The 19808-nt window shown below is 39.7% G+C and overlaps 1 protein-coding gene across 2 annotated transcripts; it reads left to right on the forward strand.

The window, feature by feature from the left end:
- The first annotated feature begins 1286 nt into the window (after positions 1-1286).
- LOC133168249 (protein phosphatase 3 catalytic subunit alpha-like) lies at positions 1287-17383 on the forward strand. Of its 2 annotated transcripts, XM_061299686.1 has the most exons (14): positions 1287-1631; positions 6596-6796; positions 9110-9234; positions 9327-9438; positions 9643-9788; positions 9864-10003; positions 13740-13817; positions 13917-14011; positions 14815-14940; positions 15062-15139; positions 15316-15400; positions 15724-15821; positions 16785-16835; positions 17026-17383. In XM_061299686.1, the coding sequence occupies exons 1-14, from the start codon at positions 1577-1579 to the stop codon at positions 17202-17204; spliced, it is 1569 nt and encodes a 522-aa protein (XP_061155670.1). In that variant the 5' UTR covers positions 1287-1576; the 3' UTR covers positions 17205-17383. The 2 variants fall into 2 exon arrangements, with proteins under 2 accessions (XP_061155670.1, XP_061155671.1); XM_061299687.1 differs by lacking the exon at positions 16785-16835.
- Positions 17384-19808: the final 2425 nt, after the last annotated feature.

Raw genomic sequence — 19808 nt, forward strand, 5'->3', positions numbered from 1 at the left:
ATCTTCTCACTTCTCTTTTAAAGAAAGGCATTTTTTTCTCTTTTGTGTCTCTGACACTTCCACAGAGACAGCCAGAGTTTAAAATAAATCTGCTGAGCGTCTCACTTCAGTTTCCTGGAGCGGTGCTTCTTGTTTTGTTTTGGGGAAATAATTTAGTGCCGTGTATTTTATGTTTTTAACCCCAACGTCCTTGTGAGGTTTGTTTAAAAAAAAAACTCAAATTACACTCTAAAGGTTGAGTGTCATTTGCATTTGTGAAACTCTTTAATTGAAGGAATCAGTTGCCACAAAACGGGTCTTGTGTTTTTGAGTAAACAATATCACCACGCTTGACTGCTTTTCAAACAATGACAAAAGTAATAGCAATAGTTTGAATGACATTAAAAAAAAAAAGTTTTATTTTTTATTGAAAAAATACTGTTGGGAGCTTTGAGGGGAAAAAAAACACACTCAAAAGAGAAATTTGCTTTGACCATAATATTTTTTCTACTTTTAAAACAATGACTACACAAACTAACATAAAATAAGAGGTAACATAAAATAATATGGTAATTATGCGTTAGGTTTTTCACAGTTTATTTTATTTTGCACTTACCAAGCAATGTCGAGAATTGCAGTTAGTACACACATTTTACTAACTGGAAAAAAATATGTTCCACCCTAACCGACTCTTGAATTTGATTGAATTCAGATCATCATATCAATTCGTATATGGGAGCCTCGAGTGGTGACATATCAGAATTGCAACAGGGGCACAGGAAATTGCGTTTAAAGATCGAGGCTCATGCACTGTCGACACAATTTAAAGCTAATTATTAATTTTGGACCATTAGAATGCAGGTAAAATGGCTGTCAAGACTCGCTTACCTTGCAGTTCACATGCTAAATATTAACTCACTGCGCTTTTATAAACAAAGTCACGTGACGCTCACTCGTATATCAAGAGCATCTCGTGCTATCTTTTGAACACTTTGAATGTTTACAAAATGTCTATATGTTTACAAAATGTCTATTTAGCACTTGTTGCCACTTTAATATTTGACCCGCATGTGCATGTTGGTATTTTCATGCGCACCGTGGAGCTATATGCAAAATATTAGCGGACTGCGCGGTGTGTCGTGTGTGCTCGAGCGTGGGGGCAGCCCCTTCAGAAGGCAGCACCAGGCAGGCAGGCGGTCTAGTGAAATATTTGCGTGGGAGTTCCCTTCAAAGCCCCCTCCCCTTCATCACTCGCTTTCTCTCCCTCCCTTTCCCGTGCATCCTCCCCCACAGCAACAGCAGCAGCAGCAGCAGCTTAGCCCCGCATCCAGCTCTCTCCGGCATCCAGCATCCACCCGAGCCTGGGAAGGAAGCAGCATCAAGTCCTACCCGGGCGCAGACGCTCCGACCTACGGAGGAGGAAGAGAAGAGAAGAAAAGAAAAGAAAGGGAGAGGAGGGGGGACGCATCCTCAGCATCCGAGTGATGCCACAGCACCAACTGCATTTGGAGCAGCAGCGCTGAGAGTTGATCTTGTATTTTAGCGGGTTTGAGAGAGAGGAAGCGTTTCCAGACTCGAAGACAGCCGCAAACTGCCCATGAAGATGTCCAACGCTGACATCGTCCTAAATGCCGCCGATCGGGTGGTGAAATGTGAGTAGGACCTCAAAAAACAACCTTCATTTTGCCTCCAAGTATTACATAACATCTTGGCTTTTCGCTTCTTGTGCCATGGCGTGAACGTGGCCTTTTTTTTTTCTCTCTCCCTATGAACGTAGTCGTGCATCGGTGGTGCATTCGCGGCCGTCAAGTTGCCTGTTTTTTTTTTTTTTTTTTAATGTTGACAAACAATGCTATTTTCTTGGCAGCCCACACGAACTCCAACGAGCACGACTGCATAGGGAGAGATGGTGGTATAAATTTTAAAAACGTCATCATGTATTTTTTATGTTTGTTCTCAGCTGTCATCATTTGAATGTGTCTTAGCTCTGTGGCTGAGGGGGGTGGGGGGCAGCTGAATGCTGAGCTCCTGCTCGAAGATGGGGCAGTGATGCAGCAGGATTTTGACATGGGGAAGCACAAGAAGCTTGGCATGCAGTTATAAATTAACATTAAATATCTCCTATCTTGTATGCTAATACAAAGTGTGTTAAAAGATTCACAAGCGGGTGATGGCTCAGGGCATCACCGTGGATGCAAAGTATGATCAGCGGAGGATGATGAAGCGCTCACAGTTGTGCCATAACTCATTTAGCCCAGGCTCATTTTGTCCACGAACCAGCTCAGTGTACACCTATATATTCACCAGCATTATTAGTGTGATGGCTGTGCAGCTCAGTCAGCATCAGCAACTTTTGCACTTGAGGCAACAACGAGTCTGGTACAGAGACTGATATGAAATTTGGATGGCAGCGCTGTGGATGTTTTAATAACCTCGGTGGTTCTCCATATTTTTGCATGTACTGCCTGCAAAATACTTGGCTCTCCAAGTGACCTAACAATGCAAGTACAGTAATGTAGTAGTCCTAACTGTTCATCAAAACGAGGTAGAGGTTTTATTCATAAAAAGTATTTAATATGTCGTCACTGAAAGACTGATTGTCTAAATTTAGTCAATTTAGTATTTTCCCCACGGATCAATACTATTGGCCAATCCTTACAAAGGTCTTTTAAGCGAAAAGTCATAGATTTGGAGAGGCAACTCTTTAGCCCGACGATGTACAAAAACTGTACCTAATTATTAGTTCAATTGAAATTTATTGCACAAAAAAAAAAAAAATTACTTAAATGTATTTTATTGTTAAAAACAACTGAACTCTATTTTTTTAAAAGTTGTGTAGTATTTAAAAATTAAATATATGTACGCTACATAAAAAGTAAAGTTTCAAAGACCTGTATGTATTGATATGAGCTCCATAATAAATATTCCTATTCATAATATGATTATTTAAATAATGTTTTAAAATAATTTAAATTAAATTATTTTATTTGTCATCCCTTCTTTGGATTTTGGGGACGATTTTGCATTTAAGAAATGGTATTGTGTTCCTAAATGATGAAAAAGTACCACCACTTTTAGTGCAAATTATTCCTCAAATATTATTATTCTTGTAAGTGGAACAATCACTGCTCATTGGAAACATCAGACAAATTTGCGATGCCTGCGCTTAAAAAAAAGAAAAATCAAATTGCCCATGATTATTTGGATGAATGACTACCGTTGTTTATACTATACCATCAAATGGCCTATCCTGCATTTTAACTTGTACACTTCATCACACAATTGCTGACACATCGGTATATTTGTGCTCCAGGCGCATGATTCATCTGTGTAAAATCCCTTCAATTTGACGTTTTGCAGAAGCATGTCTCATTACATCTTCTGTTGCATCAAACGTGCAATCTGTTGAGTCCGTAAAGGCGTTCCGATCGACAAGCTCTGTCAAAAATTGCGCCTTCGCATGAATGGTGTTCAGTTTTGATTGACACTATCAGAGAGGTATTTATTTCGCAATGTTTATTGCATTGTCGTAAACTGCCAGACCGCATAAAGGGAGCCATTTACAGTTTATTCATATTTTCCTCCTTTCCAGTTGCTATGTAAATAACTCTCTACCATGTCATTATTTTAGTGAGGGCATTTTTTGATACTGTATTATATTAGATTTAGATTTTGGGGTACCTGATGAAGTTAATAGCCTCATCGCATGGTGACGTCTGAATTTAGTCAATTTCCTAGCATGCACTAATTTGACCAAGTTGGTAATGTATGTGAAAAATAATATACTAGACGTTTATGCTTTTACAATAATATCCTGTCTGATTTTATCGTTTTCCTCTCACCGATCCAAGCAAAATAAAAATGTATTAGACTATAACGTCTTTTTACATTTTCAGTCCGTCCTTCCATTTTCATTTCATAATGGTGTCTCTCATCTAGTTCGTTCTAAAAAAGCTAAAGGAAGCTACAAAAAGCACCATTGTGTCACTTGGGTGATAAAAGCAGATGATTTTGATGAGTCGAGACAGTTGTTTGTGGCCCGTGTACCTAACTACTGAACAAGTGAGTTATTTTTATCCCTGCAAGTGAGACTACTACAAGTTCATAGCATCTCATATTTCTCGTCCACATCCTAATGTGACGGAAGAAACCGAATGTGAATGCATTATCTGCTGCTTTGTGCATTTTGTTTTGGAAGGGGACCATCACTACTTGTGTTGCGGCGAACGGAGAGTCAAATTCGAGGCAGTTGCTCCGGGAGGCATTTGAATCCGAACTAGTTTATAATCAAGCAATATGAAAGTATTAAGGAAAGTGTGTCTCATTGAAGTCAATGTAGAAAGTGTCTTTCCATTTGTAGTTCTGGGGCCATCCACTGGCGGCGCTATTTTGACTAACTCCCCATGCATGCAAGGTTTGTTTTTTATATATTTGAGTTTTGAAATGGCATCATCTCTAAAGAGAGCAACTCAACATTTACGGAAATTCAGTAATGCTCAGATTTCGCAATATTGTTAATGTTTTGTTGGTCCAACACATCACCTGTCAAGACGTTCACGTCGGCCTTTGTTAATTGCATCTCTCGAAAATGCATACTGCTTCGTTAAACGTATAGCCAAGAAGCCATTCAGCTTTTTCCTGACTGAACTCAAGGTTGCTCATTAGTAACGCACGACTGCCTTATGGCGTCTTTAACGTACGCATTTTGAAAAGATGACACTTGAGAGCGGCGTTGGTTGGAACTCCTTGCGATGGCCTCGGATTCAGTAGCTGATGTGCTTTTTCCAGCAACGTTTATGCGAATGCCAAATGTAGTTTTCTGCGTCGGCACTGGCTCGACTCCAACAGTCAGCTACTGCTTGCTGCTGCTGCCGCTGCTGCTGCTGCTGCTGCTGTTGCCCAGCAACATACAGTATTTCATAGTTTGACTCTGCCGCTTGGGCGCCGAGCTTCTTTCATCTCTCTCACTGTACACGGATGTTTGTATGCATTAAGCATCATACGCTGGATGCATCTGGGTTATTTTTCCATAAGAAGCTTCTTGAATATATGAGATTCTGCATTTAGCATGTAGATTGCAAAATGCCTATAGCGGTGCTGCTATTGAGTTTGACCTATCCAGTCACTTGATACACTGCAGGTCACGCAAGATTGCCCTGTTATCCAAAAACTCTCAATTCAATGATGACATCAACTCAACATCCAACACTTGTGTGTGTTGACAGTGCAGAATGTGTGCCGCTAATGTGTCAACGCGCACGTCGCCATCACAGATACACACTGCACACTGTGAAAGTCCCCCCCCCCCCCCTTCTCCTTCCTCCTCCAATTAAAAACACTTGCTGCCGCTTGCCTCATTATCCCGGGAGCAGCGACTTTGAGAGTTCTCTAGCCAAGCATTCATTATTTAACAGCATGTTGATCATGTTCACTTTAAGCTTTGAGACACGTTCCTTTTTCTTGCCTTCACTTGGCACTGCCGAGGGCCCGTGCTCGCCTATGCGAGGCTCAAATCTGGCAGCCAAACTACTGCTGACTTAGTAAATGCGCACTGGCGCGTGTAGCATTATCAGTGGATGTATTTGCAACTTCACGATCATCTGTTTTATTTTTCCCCATTAATCTGAATTATTTACAGCGGCCTCGTGTAGAAAAAGTCTCTCCGTTAAGCCTGATGATCTATAGATTAACGTCAACACACGCAACCTGAAAGCTGTCATCACAGCACTCCTGGATCAACCCCACATCTAATAAATAACCTTTCCAAACACAAAATAATGATCTCTTATTTTTCACACTTTGAAAGCCAGTCTGTTGGCTAGGTGACTGGTACATTTTAATGACCACAAGCTTCTACATTCCAAAAAGCGTATTGGTTAAATTGAAGACATGTTAGCTGAGATTTTTCCTGAGCTCCTCAAATTCCTTAAAGGCACAAGTTTAAGTTTATATTATGATATTGTGTTTTTTGTTTCATAGAAATTCAGCATTATGGTACTCATAACGGTCATTGTTGATTGCCCATAATAATGGCAGGGCTAGCTGGATTGGCCATATGGCATACAGGGCAGATGCCCGGTGGGCTGGCATGGCATCATGCGGTGCTCTTTAATTAGTGAAACTGGTCCACAATTTAGATGGACCAGCCGTTTATATATACCGCAAACTAAGCCAATCCAATATTTTCACACCACAGCAAACAAACGACATTGCTGAAGAGTCATTGTTTATCTTGCATGGGTAGCTAAGAAAATATATCCAGCAGTCTATTTCCATGTCTGTCACCATTTGAAAAACAAATCTCGACTTACTATATACATATTCTAGAAGAATTATTGTGTCAGCCATAGTTTTGAATAATTTACTGTTTGAGTCTGTAGATGGATTTATTGTCCTTGTGCATTTTAAATAAGCCATATTTTTAGAATCGATTGCACATACTGTGTATAACAAATGTATGTAGCGGCTCTGTTTTGCCTCTGGCTAAACGACTGTGAGATTTTCTCATGGTTATCCGTCTTGCTCTCTCTAGACTGGAGTTTGCTCCGAGTCTGACTTTTCTCACATTCAAAGAGTGTCCATACTCATTTGATATTCTTTCTCTGTTTGTCCTCAGCTGTCCCCTTCCCCCTAAGCCACCGCCTTACCATGAAAGAAGTCTTTGACTGTGAAGGGAAACCTCGAGTGGATCTCCTCAAGGCCCACCTTACCAAGGAGGGCCGCGTGGAGGAAGCCGTGGCATTGCGAATCGTCAACGAAGGAGCGGCGATCCTGCGCCAGGAGAAAACTATTCTGGACATTGAGGCACCAGTCACAGGTTGGTTTGATATAAAGAAACAGCACAACATTGAGTTGGACACAAAACATCCAGAAGGTGTCTGTTGCAACTTCCCAGCGTCATCATGTTAAAATGCCTTCGCTAAAATTGCGACATATCCAAATGTTGGCAGCGTCGAAATCTGCCACTGTCTCCCTCTGATCAACTTAAGTTGTGGCCTAGTTTTATTCTAAGCGGAACATGCCAAAAAGACATTTTTATTCTGGGCATACAGTCTCATCAAGGGATATATTTTCTCAAGCTGAGAAGTTTCGCAGCTTCAAAGTCTGACCAATATATTTAACCAGTCATGGTGTTGATTGAAACAAAATTGAATTTCACAAAGGATAGATTGTATCAGCTGTCAGTGGTTTGGGATTGCGAGTAAAACTGAGATTTTTATTCCAGAAAACAATAATTATATTAACACGGTATGAACTTTTTAGAGTCGTAGCAACCAAAATCGTTGATGCTAGCAATGCTAACTGTTATTCTCATCCACTTGCATGACAAATGTATGAAGACTTGTTAGCCAAACAGATTTGTTTGACATATTTTACTCATGCAGTGTCAAATCATGCTGAGGTTTTTCATAATTAAGACAATTGAAAAAAGAAATCCTGCAACCTCACCTTTTAAGTTGACTCACCAACAAAATTAAATTTTGACGAGATGTTTGCGCGCTCACAAAAATCTCAACTTGCACGGGGGACATGCCGCGCTGATTGTGTACATGCATGTGCATTAGGGTTGTAAATCGCGGGTTTTGTCACGATACGATATCATATCGATACAAAGAACTACGATACGATATTTGCCGATATCTTAAAGCCTGCTGTGATTCATTCGCGATACATCGCGATATAGTGCTCTACGATCGATATATTTTTTTTTTAAATAAAAAATATAGAACAATATCCTGATTTATAACAATTCATACGCAAAATCAACAAGGTACTGCAAACTCTTTATTTAGGAAATTACAAGACTATTGTAGTATACAAAGTGCTTATTTTGACACTGAACTTTGATGTCGTGTTTTTTCTTTAAATATAAATATAGAGATTTGTGGTCCCTGAATATTTGATCACCGCATGGGAGGATTTACAAACTGCACGTGTCTTGCCCGTTGAGCCATCTTTTCTTTAGAATCCCAAGTGCTTCCAAACGAATGACTTGAAGTCTAAAGGGGAGCAAATTTCCTCGTCTTTTTGGACACTAGCCATAGCACCAGCCCAGGAGCCGCGTACTAGTTGTCGACTCCCCTTTCACGTGCCTGCTCTGCTCACAACACAACACGCCGCTCACTGCTCCCGGAAAGAGGAAGCAAGCAACAATGAACTGGATTTCAAAATAAAGTCGCGTCTAATGTCCGAGGTCAAACACGGCGATATAAATCGATGTTTACGTTTAGCATCGATGCCAATAAATTGTAGAGCATTATATCGATGAATCGATGTGTATCGATGGATCGTTACACCCCTAATGTGCATACGTGGTCGAATGTGCGTGTGTGTATGTGTTTGTGTGCATTTGATTGCTTTAGTCACACAAGCAGTCTCCCACGCACATCGCTCCGAGCTTTGAGTGGGCGAAGGCCACTGTGGAGCTGATAGGGGAGACAGGAAAAAAAGATGGGAGTGAGCAGGAGAGAGGAGGACGGAGATGATAATGAAAAATTGAAGGCCACAAGGAAATGAGATGTTGGTTTGCAATGAAGAGTCGTCCAGTGTTTAACAAAAAAAAAAAAAAAAAATGCATCTCCCTCTCGCTCTTTGGTGTACCAAAACCATAAACATCTCTCTTTTTGTGACCCTGAAGAGAAAAGAAAATTCATATAACTTTATTTTGCCTGTTTAAGAGATGCTCTTGTTTGTTTTCCATGCTGAAACACAATTGTGTTTAACCTATCAAAGGGAAAATGTCAACCGCTCGGATCATTTCTCAAAATGATCATACAGTACAGTAATATAATTTATGAAAGGGATGAGAAAGCAAGCTGGAGTCTGGAAAGAAATGTGCAGCAGTGAATGGTGACTAAGCAGCTTCTAGTATAACTAACATTCAGTATAAAATAGCATTCAGCTCAGCTATTCATTACTCTAGTCAGCCTTTTTTTTTTTTAAACAAGATGAAGATTTTCTAACAAAATCACTGTCATTAGTTCTTTTTGCGTCCTTGAAATACGATATGAAATGTTATATTGGAACATTGGATGTCAAACATGATTTGTTGTGATTTATTTCAATCTATCGTTACCGATTTAAATGCTGATGGGAAGCGTCATTTGTTTTAATCTTCTTTGTTTTCCAGTTTGTGGAGACATCCATGGGCAGTTCTTTGACCTGATGAAGCTTTTTGAAGTGGGAGGATCGCCAGCCACGACGCGCTACCTGTTCCTGGGGGACTACGTCGACCGTGGCTACTTCAGTATTGAGGTGAAGCAAACATTATCAATTTGGAAAATAACAAATTCTTTACAAGCTGGTAACTTACTCAACAATTTGTTTGCATTTTTTTGTCACAACAGTGTGTTTTATACCTTTGGTCACTGAAAATCCTCTATCCAAAGACACTATTTTTACTACGAGGAAATCATGAATGTAGACATTTGACAGAATATTTCACCTTCAAACAAGAATGTGAGTATCACGCCATTTCATCATGCAGTTTTTTTCAGACTGTTATCTGGGGATGTTGCGTAAAATAGCCTTGACAACACAATGAAAGATTCCAATTCATCCAACCATTTCCAACATGGACTAAAATCAACATTGCATGCATTTTTCTTTTAGTGTATCACAGACGACATCACATATAGGGCTAATTTTCCTTTTGTTTGGCAGGTAAAATCAAATATTCGGAGCAAGTGTACGACTCATGCATGGACGCATTTGACTGCCTTCCTCTGGCTGCGCTGATGAACCAACAGTTTCTGTGTGTCCATGGCGGACTCTCACCTGAAATACACACCTTAGATGATATTAAAAAGGTAAAACCACAATCTGAGCGCTGGCTGGATTTTGTCTTATGAATTGAGTGTCTCTGTCTGCTCTGTGGTGTTAAGTTGGATCGGTTCAAGGAGCCGCCGGCTTTTGGGCCCATGTGTGACCTGCTGTGGTCGGATCCTCTGGAAGACTTTGGCAATGAGAAAACCCAGGAATATTTCAGCCACAACACAGTGCGAGGTTGCTCCTACTTTTACAGGTGAGCCAAGCCGTACAGTCAGCAATGAGGATTCAATCAGACGTCATTTCTGTTCAATCCACATTAAGGCTCATTATTAAATATCTATCTTATACTCAGGATCCACTCAATTTATTTTTTTCCCCGATGAAGAGAAATGAGCATGGGAATCCAGCGATTGAATGATTTAAAAAAAAGAAATCAGGAAATGAGTTGATTATGCTGCTTGCTATTAAGCAGAGCATTGTTCAAAAGAAAGTGAGAGTTGATCCTCTATTGTTGTGAGATGTAAGAGAGTCTTGGAAGGGGGTGGTGATGAGATTTGGTGGCAGTGGGGGTGAAAGGGAGCTTCATAGCACTTTTGCTCCTATCACACAAGGGTCCGGATGTACTGAATGATTTCAAATTCATATATTCATATCTTCTATGCGTCTGTAAGAATATGAGTCATCTGATGAAATAGTGGAACAGAAGGCTTAAGTGCCGATTTCACTTTGTGCCATGGAGAGCTTACGGTTTTATTTGACGTCAACCTGTCCCGAGAATTTAGTATAAAATCAACCTATTTTTATCCATTAACACTGAACTATTTTTTTAACATGACCTACAGTCCACTCTGCATATTACATACAAACTTGTATTTGGACATTGTCTCGGTGAGAGGACCTTTGTGAAGATTATTATATATGCTGCAGAGGATGCTTCAATGTAATTGTAATTCATCTCTTTGTGAGCTTTTACTGCTTTTACTATCTCGCCACCATTAGGAATGGAAAAGCATCGTCTCCTGAGCTCGATGGCAACATAATCGCTTTCTTAAATACAAGAAGCCCTTAATGAGTGGTGGGAGAACTATGTGAAAAGTCAATTAATAATACATATTCTAAAAGGATACAATATTGATCTCACCTTAGTCCACATAGTGGGCGCACATGACCGTGACACTCCAACCAGCGCTGTTTGCAATATTAGACGACTTGCAAAACTCAATACACATAATATCGATTTGAAATCGCCGAACCATATAACCACGGTACGTTTTTGAATGCCACATGTCGAGGTTAGCTTTCGCTTTGACTGTGTATTTTCTATTGCAATAAAAATTAGCTTTCTGTCCATTTTGTTGCAGTGGATCTAATTAAATAAATAACTGCTGTTACATATTGCAGATTTTTGAAAAGTGAGACTCCACAGTATTAGTTTTTTTTTTCTTATTAAAAACGAATATACTACATTTACATGACAATGTTACATTTTGACCACGATGAGGAGTTCAGCCTAGATCACTGCAAGTTGTATATCGAGGCAAACAAAGGCAATGACCGGCGGCCTAAGCGATCAATTTTATGAGGGTGTTTGCGGGACAGAACTTCCATCTCTGTCTCTCTCGCTCATTCTCACTTGTCAGATTTCTCACTTGCGCTCTCTCTCTCTCTCTCTCTCTCACTCGCAAGCTAACCGACACATAATTTCACAAAGGAGGGAAGAAATGTGAGCCGCAGGCAAGCAATGTGTGTGTGTTTTCTCTGACTAATCAATAGAAACTGTTGGAGTGAACAGAAAATAGTCGAGGACATGTTGTACTTTTGGATGTTTATTTCCTCTTTTAATGAAGACCAAAAGGCTGAGACAAACATGGTCTCTGATATATGCAATGGCCTTGTTTCTAACTTGCCCTTTTTTGAACACTTGTTGGGTCCAGAATTTCCGAGTGTCTCATCAGTGCTCACTGTGCGTAGCCATGTGAGCGCAGCTATTTCTGTCATTTATATATGGGCCACCTTGGGAATGTTCTCCATGTGACCTAGATAAAAGAGGGATGGCACAGTTTCGCCAGGTGCTCTGGGCACAGCGGCCTCCTTGTTTCCCTTCCAGAGCAAACCTTGGAACGTTTAAATATTTCAAACACTTGTGAAAGTTTGATGGGTAGGCGGCAAGGAATAAGATGCATGGGGAAGCATGGGTACCATGCTGTGCTAGATTAGACTGGACTTTAACAATTGATGAAGATAAGTGTAAAGTCAATTAGACATTTGAGTCATTAAGAAGGAAACAATCAGCCAATTCCATTTCAGACCAACAGAACACTTCCAAATTGTTCTAATTTCCAATGAATATTCACATACCATATATTTAGTGAATACAAATATTTTGTCCAAAACTGTCACTGTCAAAACATTTATAAGCTCTAGTTACACAAGTTTAGAAAACGTGTTAACCACTAACTAATACAACTTGATAAAACTAAAATAAAGTAAACACTACTCGCCAGACAAAAGACAGAAACTTCACAGAGCGGAAAACAGACTGTTTTTAGTTCATCTGTTGGCAGGCAACAAAAGTACCCAGTTAGTGCTTTGTGCTTACTTCAGTATGCCCTGAAATTGATACTCAACATTATTGGTTGTAAATAGCAAATTGGTATTTATAGTTCCATCTGTTTGGTTAAAATAATTTGTGTATTTAATTGTGGATTGCTCATATTGTACTAAGTAGCCAAATTGTTTCCTAAAAATAATACTAAAAAAAACCAGCAAAACACCTTTGTGAAATGAATTATACAGATAATACACGTTTGAGGTTCCACTAATTAGTAATCTACATAAATATACAAACAATATTTCCATTTCGTTATGTATGCCATGAGAACACATGGCTGCTTTTAATGAAGTGTATAGGAATCACAAATTGACCATATTAGTGTGCCAAGCAACAAAAGCTCTGTGGAGTCACAGACGTGTCCTGTTGCCACCACCACTCTTTTGGCTGACGGCTTCATCCGGAACGTGGTTATTAAATGTTAGTTGGGTTTGCTGATCCATCCTATCTGATACTGGAAGATATTATAAAAGACCAACTACAATAATTTCTTATTAGGATGATATTCATCCAACAGATCACTTTTGTTTCTCTAAATTGAGTCATATAGTACAATTAAAAGAACAACAACATGGAAACAAAAGCCATTATTCATCAATATATAATATTTCTTTCAAAGCCAAGGGCTTGAAGATGTTTCTAAATGACATAACATCTTTCACGGTGTTGCATAACAGCTGTGTTGAGAGCTTCTACATGGTGCATCATATTCATAATGCAGCATGGAAGCGTCTCAATTATCAGACCTTCCTCTTGTCGTGTAGGAATCTGAACCGCACTCTGTAAATCCTAAATTCCTACATGAGATTTGCACATGATAATACCATATTTGAAAAAGGAAACCATTTTTTTTTTTCAGCTAATACCTCACTATCAATCTGAACTGGGATGAATATATATTTACCGCTGAAAAGTATTTGGAGTGTTATGTGTGTGTGATTGGAGCGCCTCATTTCCTCACAGGTCAGAGCTGGAGTGCAGGTAGCCGTAACTGCTGCTTGCTGAGCTAGTATTTAGTATTGTTTGAGTAGATGTTGGATTTTTTTTTTTTCCCCACATGCTTGCATCATCCTCGCCAGGTCTTTCATTAATATATTCATGAGTGATACATTTTCTTTCATCCACTTCTGAGTTGATGTATAATCACTAACTTGACATTATGTCGTGCGATGGAAGAAAACAAATCATTTTCATGTCATGTCATGAGTTGCGTGCCTGATTGATTCATTTATTATGGAACAACATAGGATTTGGAGAACAGAGCTGAATTGGCTGGTGGAGTTTGGATATAACGTGCGGTGTCCCTCAGGGGTCAATGTTGGGACCAATACATTTTCACCTGTACATAAATTGACATTTATGATGTCTTTCTTTTCAGTTATCCAGCTGTTTGTGAATTTCTACAGAGCAATAACCTATTATCAATCATCCGAGCGCATGAGGCACAAGATGCAGGGTAAGTTCTGACAATGACATACGGATACAAATTAATAGAACAAAATGTGCATTTAAAGAAGACATTCTGTTTGTTGTTGTTATTGTGTTTCACTACCAGTTACCGGATGTATCGTAAAAGTCAGACCACGGGATTCCCATCCCTCATCACCATCTTCTCTGCTCCAAATTACTTGGATGTTTACAACAACAAAGGTGAGGAAACGTGGTCTTTGGTTTTGTTTTTCAATGTGAGATTACATCTACCTTTTTGGTTTTGATGTGACAGATGCAGCTCTTGGATAAGATCTTATTCGATTGTGACGATGTACCTAATGTTGTGTCCTTTGAGCATATGCAGCAATCTAATGGCTTACACTTTGTGAACAAGACATAGGGATACATCAGGAAGCCCCCCGTGTGTTGGTGCTCTCAGATCTTGTGTCTTGTTTGCCATTGGCTGTGGGATATGGTGAGCGTGGGAGGGACTGTAGGCAGGCTGTATCTCCATGTGGCTTTGCGCCTCTTCAAGTATCAGTGTCAGCAGTGCCTGGCCTCAGTTATGCCATCTACTGGCTGACTCGTTTCCTGCTCTCATGACTACAGGAGAGTTTTGCTTGACCATCATCGACATGGAATAGTTTCTGACAAATTGCGGTCATATGTCCCCTGTGCTATTTACAACCATTAAAATTCAAAGTCGAGTCATCACATTACCTGACCACTGTGAGTTATCAAATGTCACTTAATGGGTCAGAGTATTATTACTTATTAATTACAAACAATGTATCTTTGTTGATATTTTTTCCTAGCGAGGTACAGTGATGGATAGAACAATTAAATGTTTTATGGTAGAAATAACCTGGTGCAATTCATGCAATAGCCTTGTTCAATGAAATTGGTGAAGGTCATTTATTTGCCCTATGAGGCTAAAGAGTGTATTATGAGCATCGTTTGGTAGGGCAGTGGACTCTCTTTATTATTTCCTCATTACTAACATGCTGCTGCATTTCTTCCAGCTGCTGTACTCAAATACGAAAACAACGTCATGAACATCCGACAGTTCAACTGCTCGCCTCATCCCTACTGGCTGCCCAACTTCATGGACGTCTTCACTTGGTCGCTGCCATTCGTTGGAGAGAAAGGTATGGAGTGTGCCTACTTTTTCTTTGCTGCTTTTACTTGTGCTTATGTAATATTCTGCTGCCTCCATGGATCATAGCTCGGTTATCAACGCTCTTACCTACGCTCTGCTTCCTCCTCTAGTCACAGAGATGCTGGTGAATGTGTTGAGTATATGCTCTGACGACGAGCTAATGAATGATGAAGATGAGATATTTGATGGTAAATATCAAATTTCACATTGTTGGAAATACAAAATGCTGAAACTTACATTTAGGTGCAACATTGCACTTTTAGAGAGGTTTTTTTTTTTTTTTGCCTCTCTTGCCGTGACACTCACAGCAGACAATGAGGCACTCAAAGCACCCGCAAGCTAGCTCACATATCTTTCTTTACAGCCAACGCAGCCGCAGCACGCAAGGAGGTGATCCGAAACAAGATTCGTGCTATTGGGAAAATGGCCAAAATGTTCTCAGTCCTCAGGTATAGCATATCGTTCATCCATCATTTGTGAAAAAACAAGAGCTGTGTCAAATATTGTGTTTATAATGATAATAACGCTAATTCACACTGTCAGAGAGGTTATCATTCAATAAATATGTTTATTATTGTGTTAAGCACATGCATGGTAGGTTAATTGAAGGCATTCTTTTTCATACACTTGTTCGCCATGCTTCTCATTCCATTGTGCTAGTGTACATAATAAAGAGGCGGCATATGTGTTAACAGTCGCAGGAACGGCAATATTTTCACCTCTTTCAATGTAGTTGAGATTATCTGATCTGTCTGATCTGTGATACCTGCAGAGAGGAGAGTGAAAATGTGTTGACGCTCAAGGGCCTGACGCCCACCGGCATGCTGCCGAGCGGGGTTCTCTCTGGGGGCAAACAGACGCTGCAGAGTGGTAAGTACAAGGCTGGAGATAAGATTCCTTTACGTACATTTTTGTAAAGCGTTTTATTTTTTGGGGGTGATTATTTCAACTCTTTACCCTTTGAAAGGGTTTAAAATCTCCGTCCCCAAGATATTTTACTTAACTTATATTTTCTACAAAGCTAGGAAGGAGTTTCCATGTTCTCCTCGTGCTTACGTGTGTACTCCGATACCGAGTACCGATACATGATAATTCCATTATGTCTATGCAATTGTGATGAAAATCAGTTTTTATTTAGATCAAATGGTACACTCCAACACTCATCTTTATTTCTTGAGCAATTATCAAAATAATGCATAGAGCATGATGTCACTCCCATCTGCTATGATGGGAAATTGAATGTAAACAAACAACTGCAGTTTTCTAACAGTAAATATCATTGACACACAAAGAGAAAAGAAGGTTCAATTCTCCTGTCCTATTTAGTCCTCTCACTCACTTCACTATCTTACTTTAATTTAATGCTGGCTCTCATCCCTCTTTGAATCTCCTCTGGGATGCATTTTGTGCCAAATGGATGCTAGCCAGTTTCTTGTCGGGGTGAAGCTCATCACGGTTGAGCGTTGTTGACAAATGTTTTCTGCTCAGTAAAATACCTCACCCTAAATTCTGTGATAGTCTAGAATGGACTGAAGCTAGGATTGGTGTAGAAACTAGTTGCAAGTATTTAGACCATGATGTTCCATATTGGTGTGTTCCTGCCATGCTCTCTCTTTTTGTTTGCTACGCTCCACGTTTTGATGGTTTGACTTGAAGTTGACACTGATTCTCTCCAATCCACCACAATGCATGGCGTCCCACCAAGTTTGGCTCCACTGCTACCGAACATGTGACTTGCATCCAACCTAACATTGAGCCGCCTTTTCAAGCGGGGCTGCCTTTTTGACATTTGCATGGCTTTATCCGGAGTAACCTGCTCCCCTCCTCCCCCAGCCACCATTGAAGCCATTGAAGCCATCGAGACGACTGATGAGGACAGAGAAGGTAAACATGCGTGAGCCCCTCCCCTTGCCTTCCTCCTCCCCAAATCCTCCCAGCATATTGGGTTTCCCCCTTCCATCTTCCTGGTCCACCTCTCACTGACATGAGCGGCATTTCACACACATAAGACATTGCATACACAAATGTGAGTCTGATCCCTACCGTTTGTATGACACGTTCCTCTCCTCGTCAGCCATCCGTGGCTTTTCCCCACAGCACAAGATCACCAGTTTCGAGGAAGCCAAGGGCCTGGACCGCATCAACGAGCGCATGCCCCCTCGCAGGGATGGCGTCAACCACGTGGGGCACTCCATGGGAAAGATGAATATGTCCGAGGCGAACGGCACGGATGACAACAGCAACATCCAGTGAGCCTCGGTTGGTGATGGTGGTGGTTGCGGTGGAGAAAGCATGGGGGGGCGTGGGGGGCTGCGACTTTGCAGATATTTCCCCGTGCAGTGAGACATTGCCAAATCGAAATTCAGGCCTCAGAACATACACAAATGGGCCCACAGCAGACAGATGAGCAAAAAGGTCATTTATTTGGTGACAGAATGTGAAGGTTGGTGGGGGGGGGGGGGGGGCTGGGGGCCGCAGTGTGGTAAAAACTTATCTCCCTGTCGTTCCCTCGCTCTGCTCAATTACAGACTGAACTCAGTCGGACATTGTGTTGGTTACACGCGACCGACAAAAGGCATAATTTCAATATCCATGCCATGCAAATGATTTTATTCTTTGTTTTTATTTATATCAAGACACTCGCAAATTCACAGTTTGAGGATATCGATCTTGTTTTGAGAGTATGAGAGCATTACACCTTGAAAATGTTTTTGGAGGGTCCAATTCTGTTTCACAAGGAACCATATTTGGCTACTTCATAATACAACCAAGCCACTATGAGGCGGTAATTATTCCTAATCTGTAAGAAAATAATGTTAAGGAAACACAGATCAATATAATGAACAATATTGCCAAAACAGTCTAATCATGAATTTTTTGAAAAAGTTACAAATGTATCAAATTAGTGACTCTGTCAAGGTGTAATGGTAGATTATTTTATTTATTTATCTTGTATTGATATTTTCTTGAAAGATGAGCATTAAAAAGTCACTGCAGTGTGAGATTAAACCTCCACATGACTCGCCGCCAGTCATCTCCTAGCAACTCGGAGGAGTTGAGGGCAGAAAAGGGGGGGATGGGAGACTTAATCTCCTCAGTATATCTACAGTATCTATTAAGAGAATGTGAAAAGGGTTGCATTTTTATTTTGATCAAAGAGACATTTCTGCCTCTCTGCATTGTTTGTGCTCACGTTGGCAACGCATGGCATTACCTCGCACATCCTCACTTTCTGTAAAAAATAAAAATAAAAAAATCACTTGAGCATCCTCCTCCACCGAAGCTTCAGCAATCACGCCTGCGTTGCTATAGGACCGGAAAACAGAGGCGAAGAGGAAAAGAGACTTGGGCATTTTATTATATATCCTGCTTGTCCAGCGTTGCCCAAGATGTGTGCTGTCACTCAGGTGTGCATTAGCGCCCCATTGTTTTTGTTTCCCTCTGCATTTGAGTTTGAAATGTGTAATAGCAAAACAAAGTATCAGTACTACAAATTTAAAGATGCATACTTGTATAGTATTATCTTAAATTATAAGAGGTGGGCTTCATTTATTGTTTATGGCGAATCTGACAGTGGAACTTCACTAAGGTGTCCACACGGTGATAAAATAAGAGTTATTTTGTTTTTTGTTTTTCAATTTAATAGTTATAAAAGAAATAACAGCTTGTTTTCTATAGATTTTGGAAAGTCGCTAAAGTAGGAAGCTCAGACTTTAAGTAACATGTTTCCTTTCACGCATTTTCAAATATATTTTACTCCATTATTAAAGGTACAGTTTGTGACTCCAGGATGGACAAAACAGTGATTTTCAACACAGCATCTATGGTACGGAACGCATCAATGCATGCAATTAAGTTCCTAATTGTAATGTGAGATTATAATTGTGATACTGTAGTCGTGATTCAAATAGTAAGCTTGAATTATTTTACGATTAAATTCAATTTGTTGTTTCATTTGTCTTGTTTTATAAATTTTATAAATAGGCTTCCTTATTGTTTTTGACCATTTTTTAATTTGTTATTATTACCACTGCTTTTAATTTTTTATTGAGTCATTGTATGCAGGGATGCCCTTCACAGGTGTGAAGCCTTGTTTACATTTCTGTTGTAATGATATACGGAACATGTTTAATCGTGTGAATGAATATAATCTCAGTGAAAAGATACTTTCAGGCTGCCAAAGCATGATAGCATGGTTTTCAGATGTAAATTAATTGGACATCTAAAAAAAAAAAGAAAAAAATCACGTGTCACATTTGCGTTGAACAAGAAACTGTACTGGTTCTATTTATTGCTGATATTACCATTATTGTTACAACTTATTCTTATGGTTCTTTTCCTTCCTCTTGTTCTGGTTCTTGTATGGTCTACATGCATATTTCGAGAAATATAATGGATTTTATCTTGCAACATTTTTTTTTTTTAATATCTCGAGAGATATGTTTTGGCATTTGACTTCCTAAATGATACACACATTGTAAGCATGCCCTATGGGACAAATCGCTTTTTTTTTACTCTTGAATAAAATATGCATGAACAAAATTAAGTTTCATCGTTTCATTCACTGAATCATAACCGTTTATCGTTTTGCTTCTAGCTTGGGGACAAAAATCAACATTTACCTCACACATCTTTAATAAAGTCCTTTATTAGAAATTCAATCCAGACTAATGTATATTTAAAAGATATGAGCGCATCTATCTATCTATCTATCTATCTATCTATCTATCTATCTATCTATCTATCTATCTATCTATCTATCTATCTATCTATCTATCTATCTATCTATCTATCTATCTATCTATCTATCTATCTATCTATCTATCTATCTATCTATCTATCTATCTATCTATCTAT

The sequence above is a fragment of the Syngnathus typhle genome, linkage group LG15 (assembly GCF_033458585.1).
Source record: "Syngnathus typhle isolate RoL2023-S1 ecotype Sweden linkage group LG15, RoL_Styp_1.0, whole genome shotgun sequence".
NCBI classification, from domain to species: Eukaryota; Metazoa; Chordata; class Actinopteri; order Syngnathiformes; family Syngnathidae; genus Syngnathus; species Syngnathus typhle.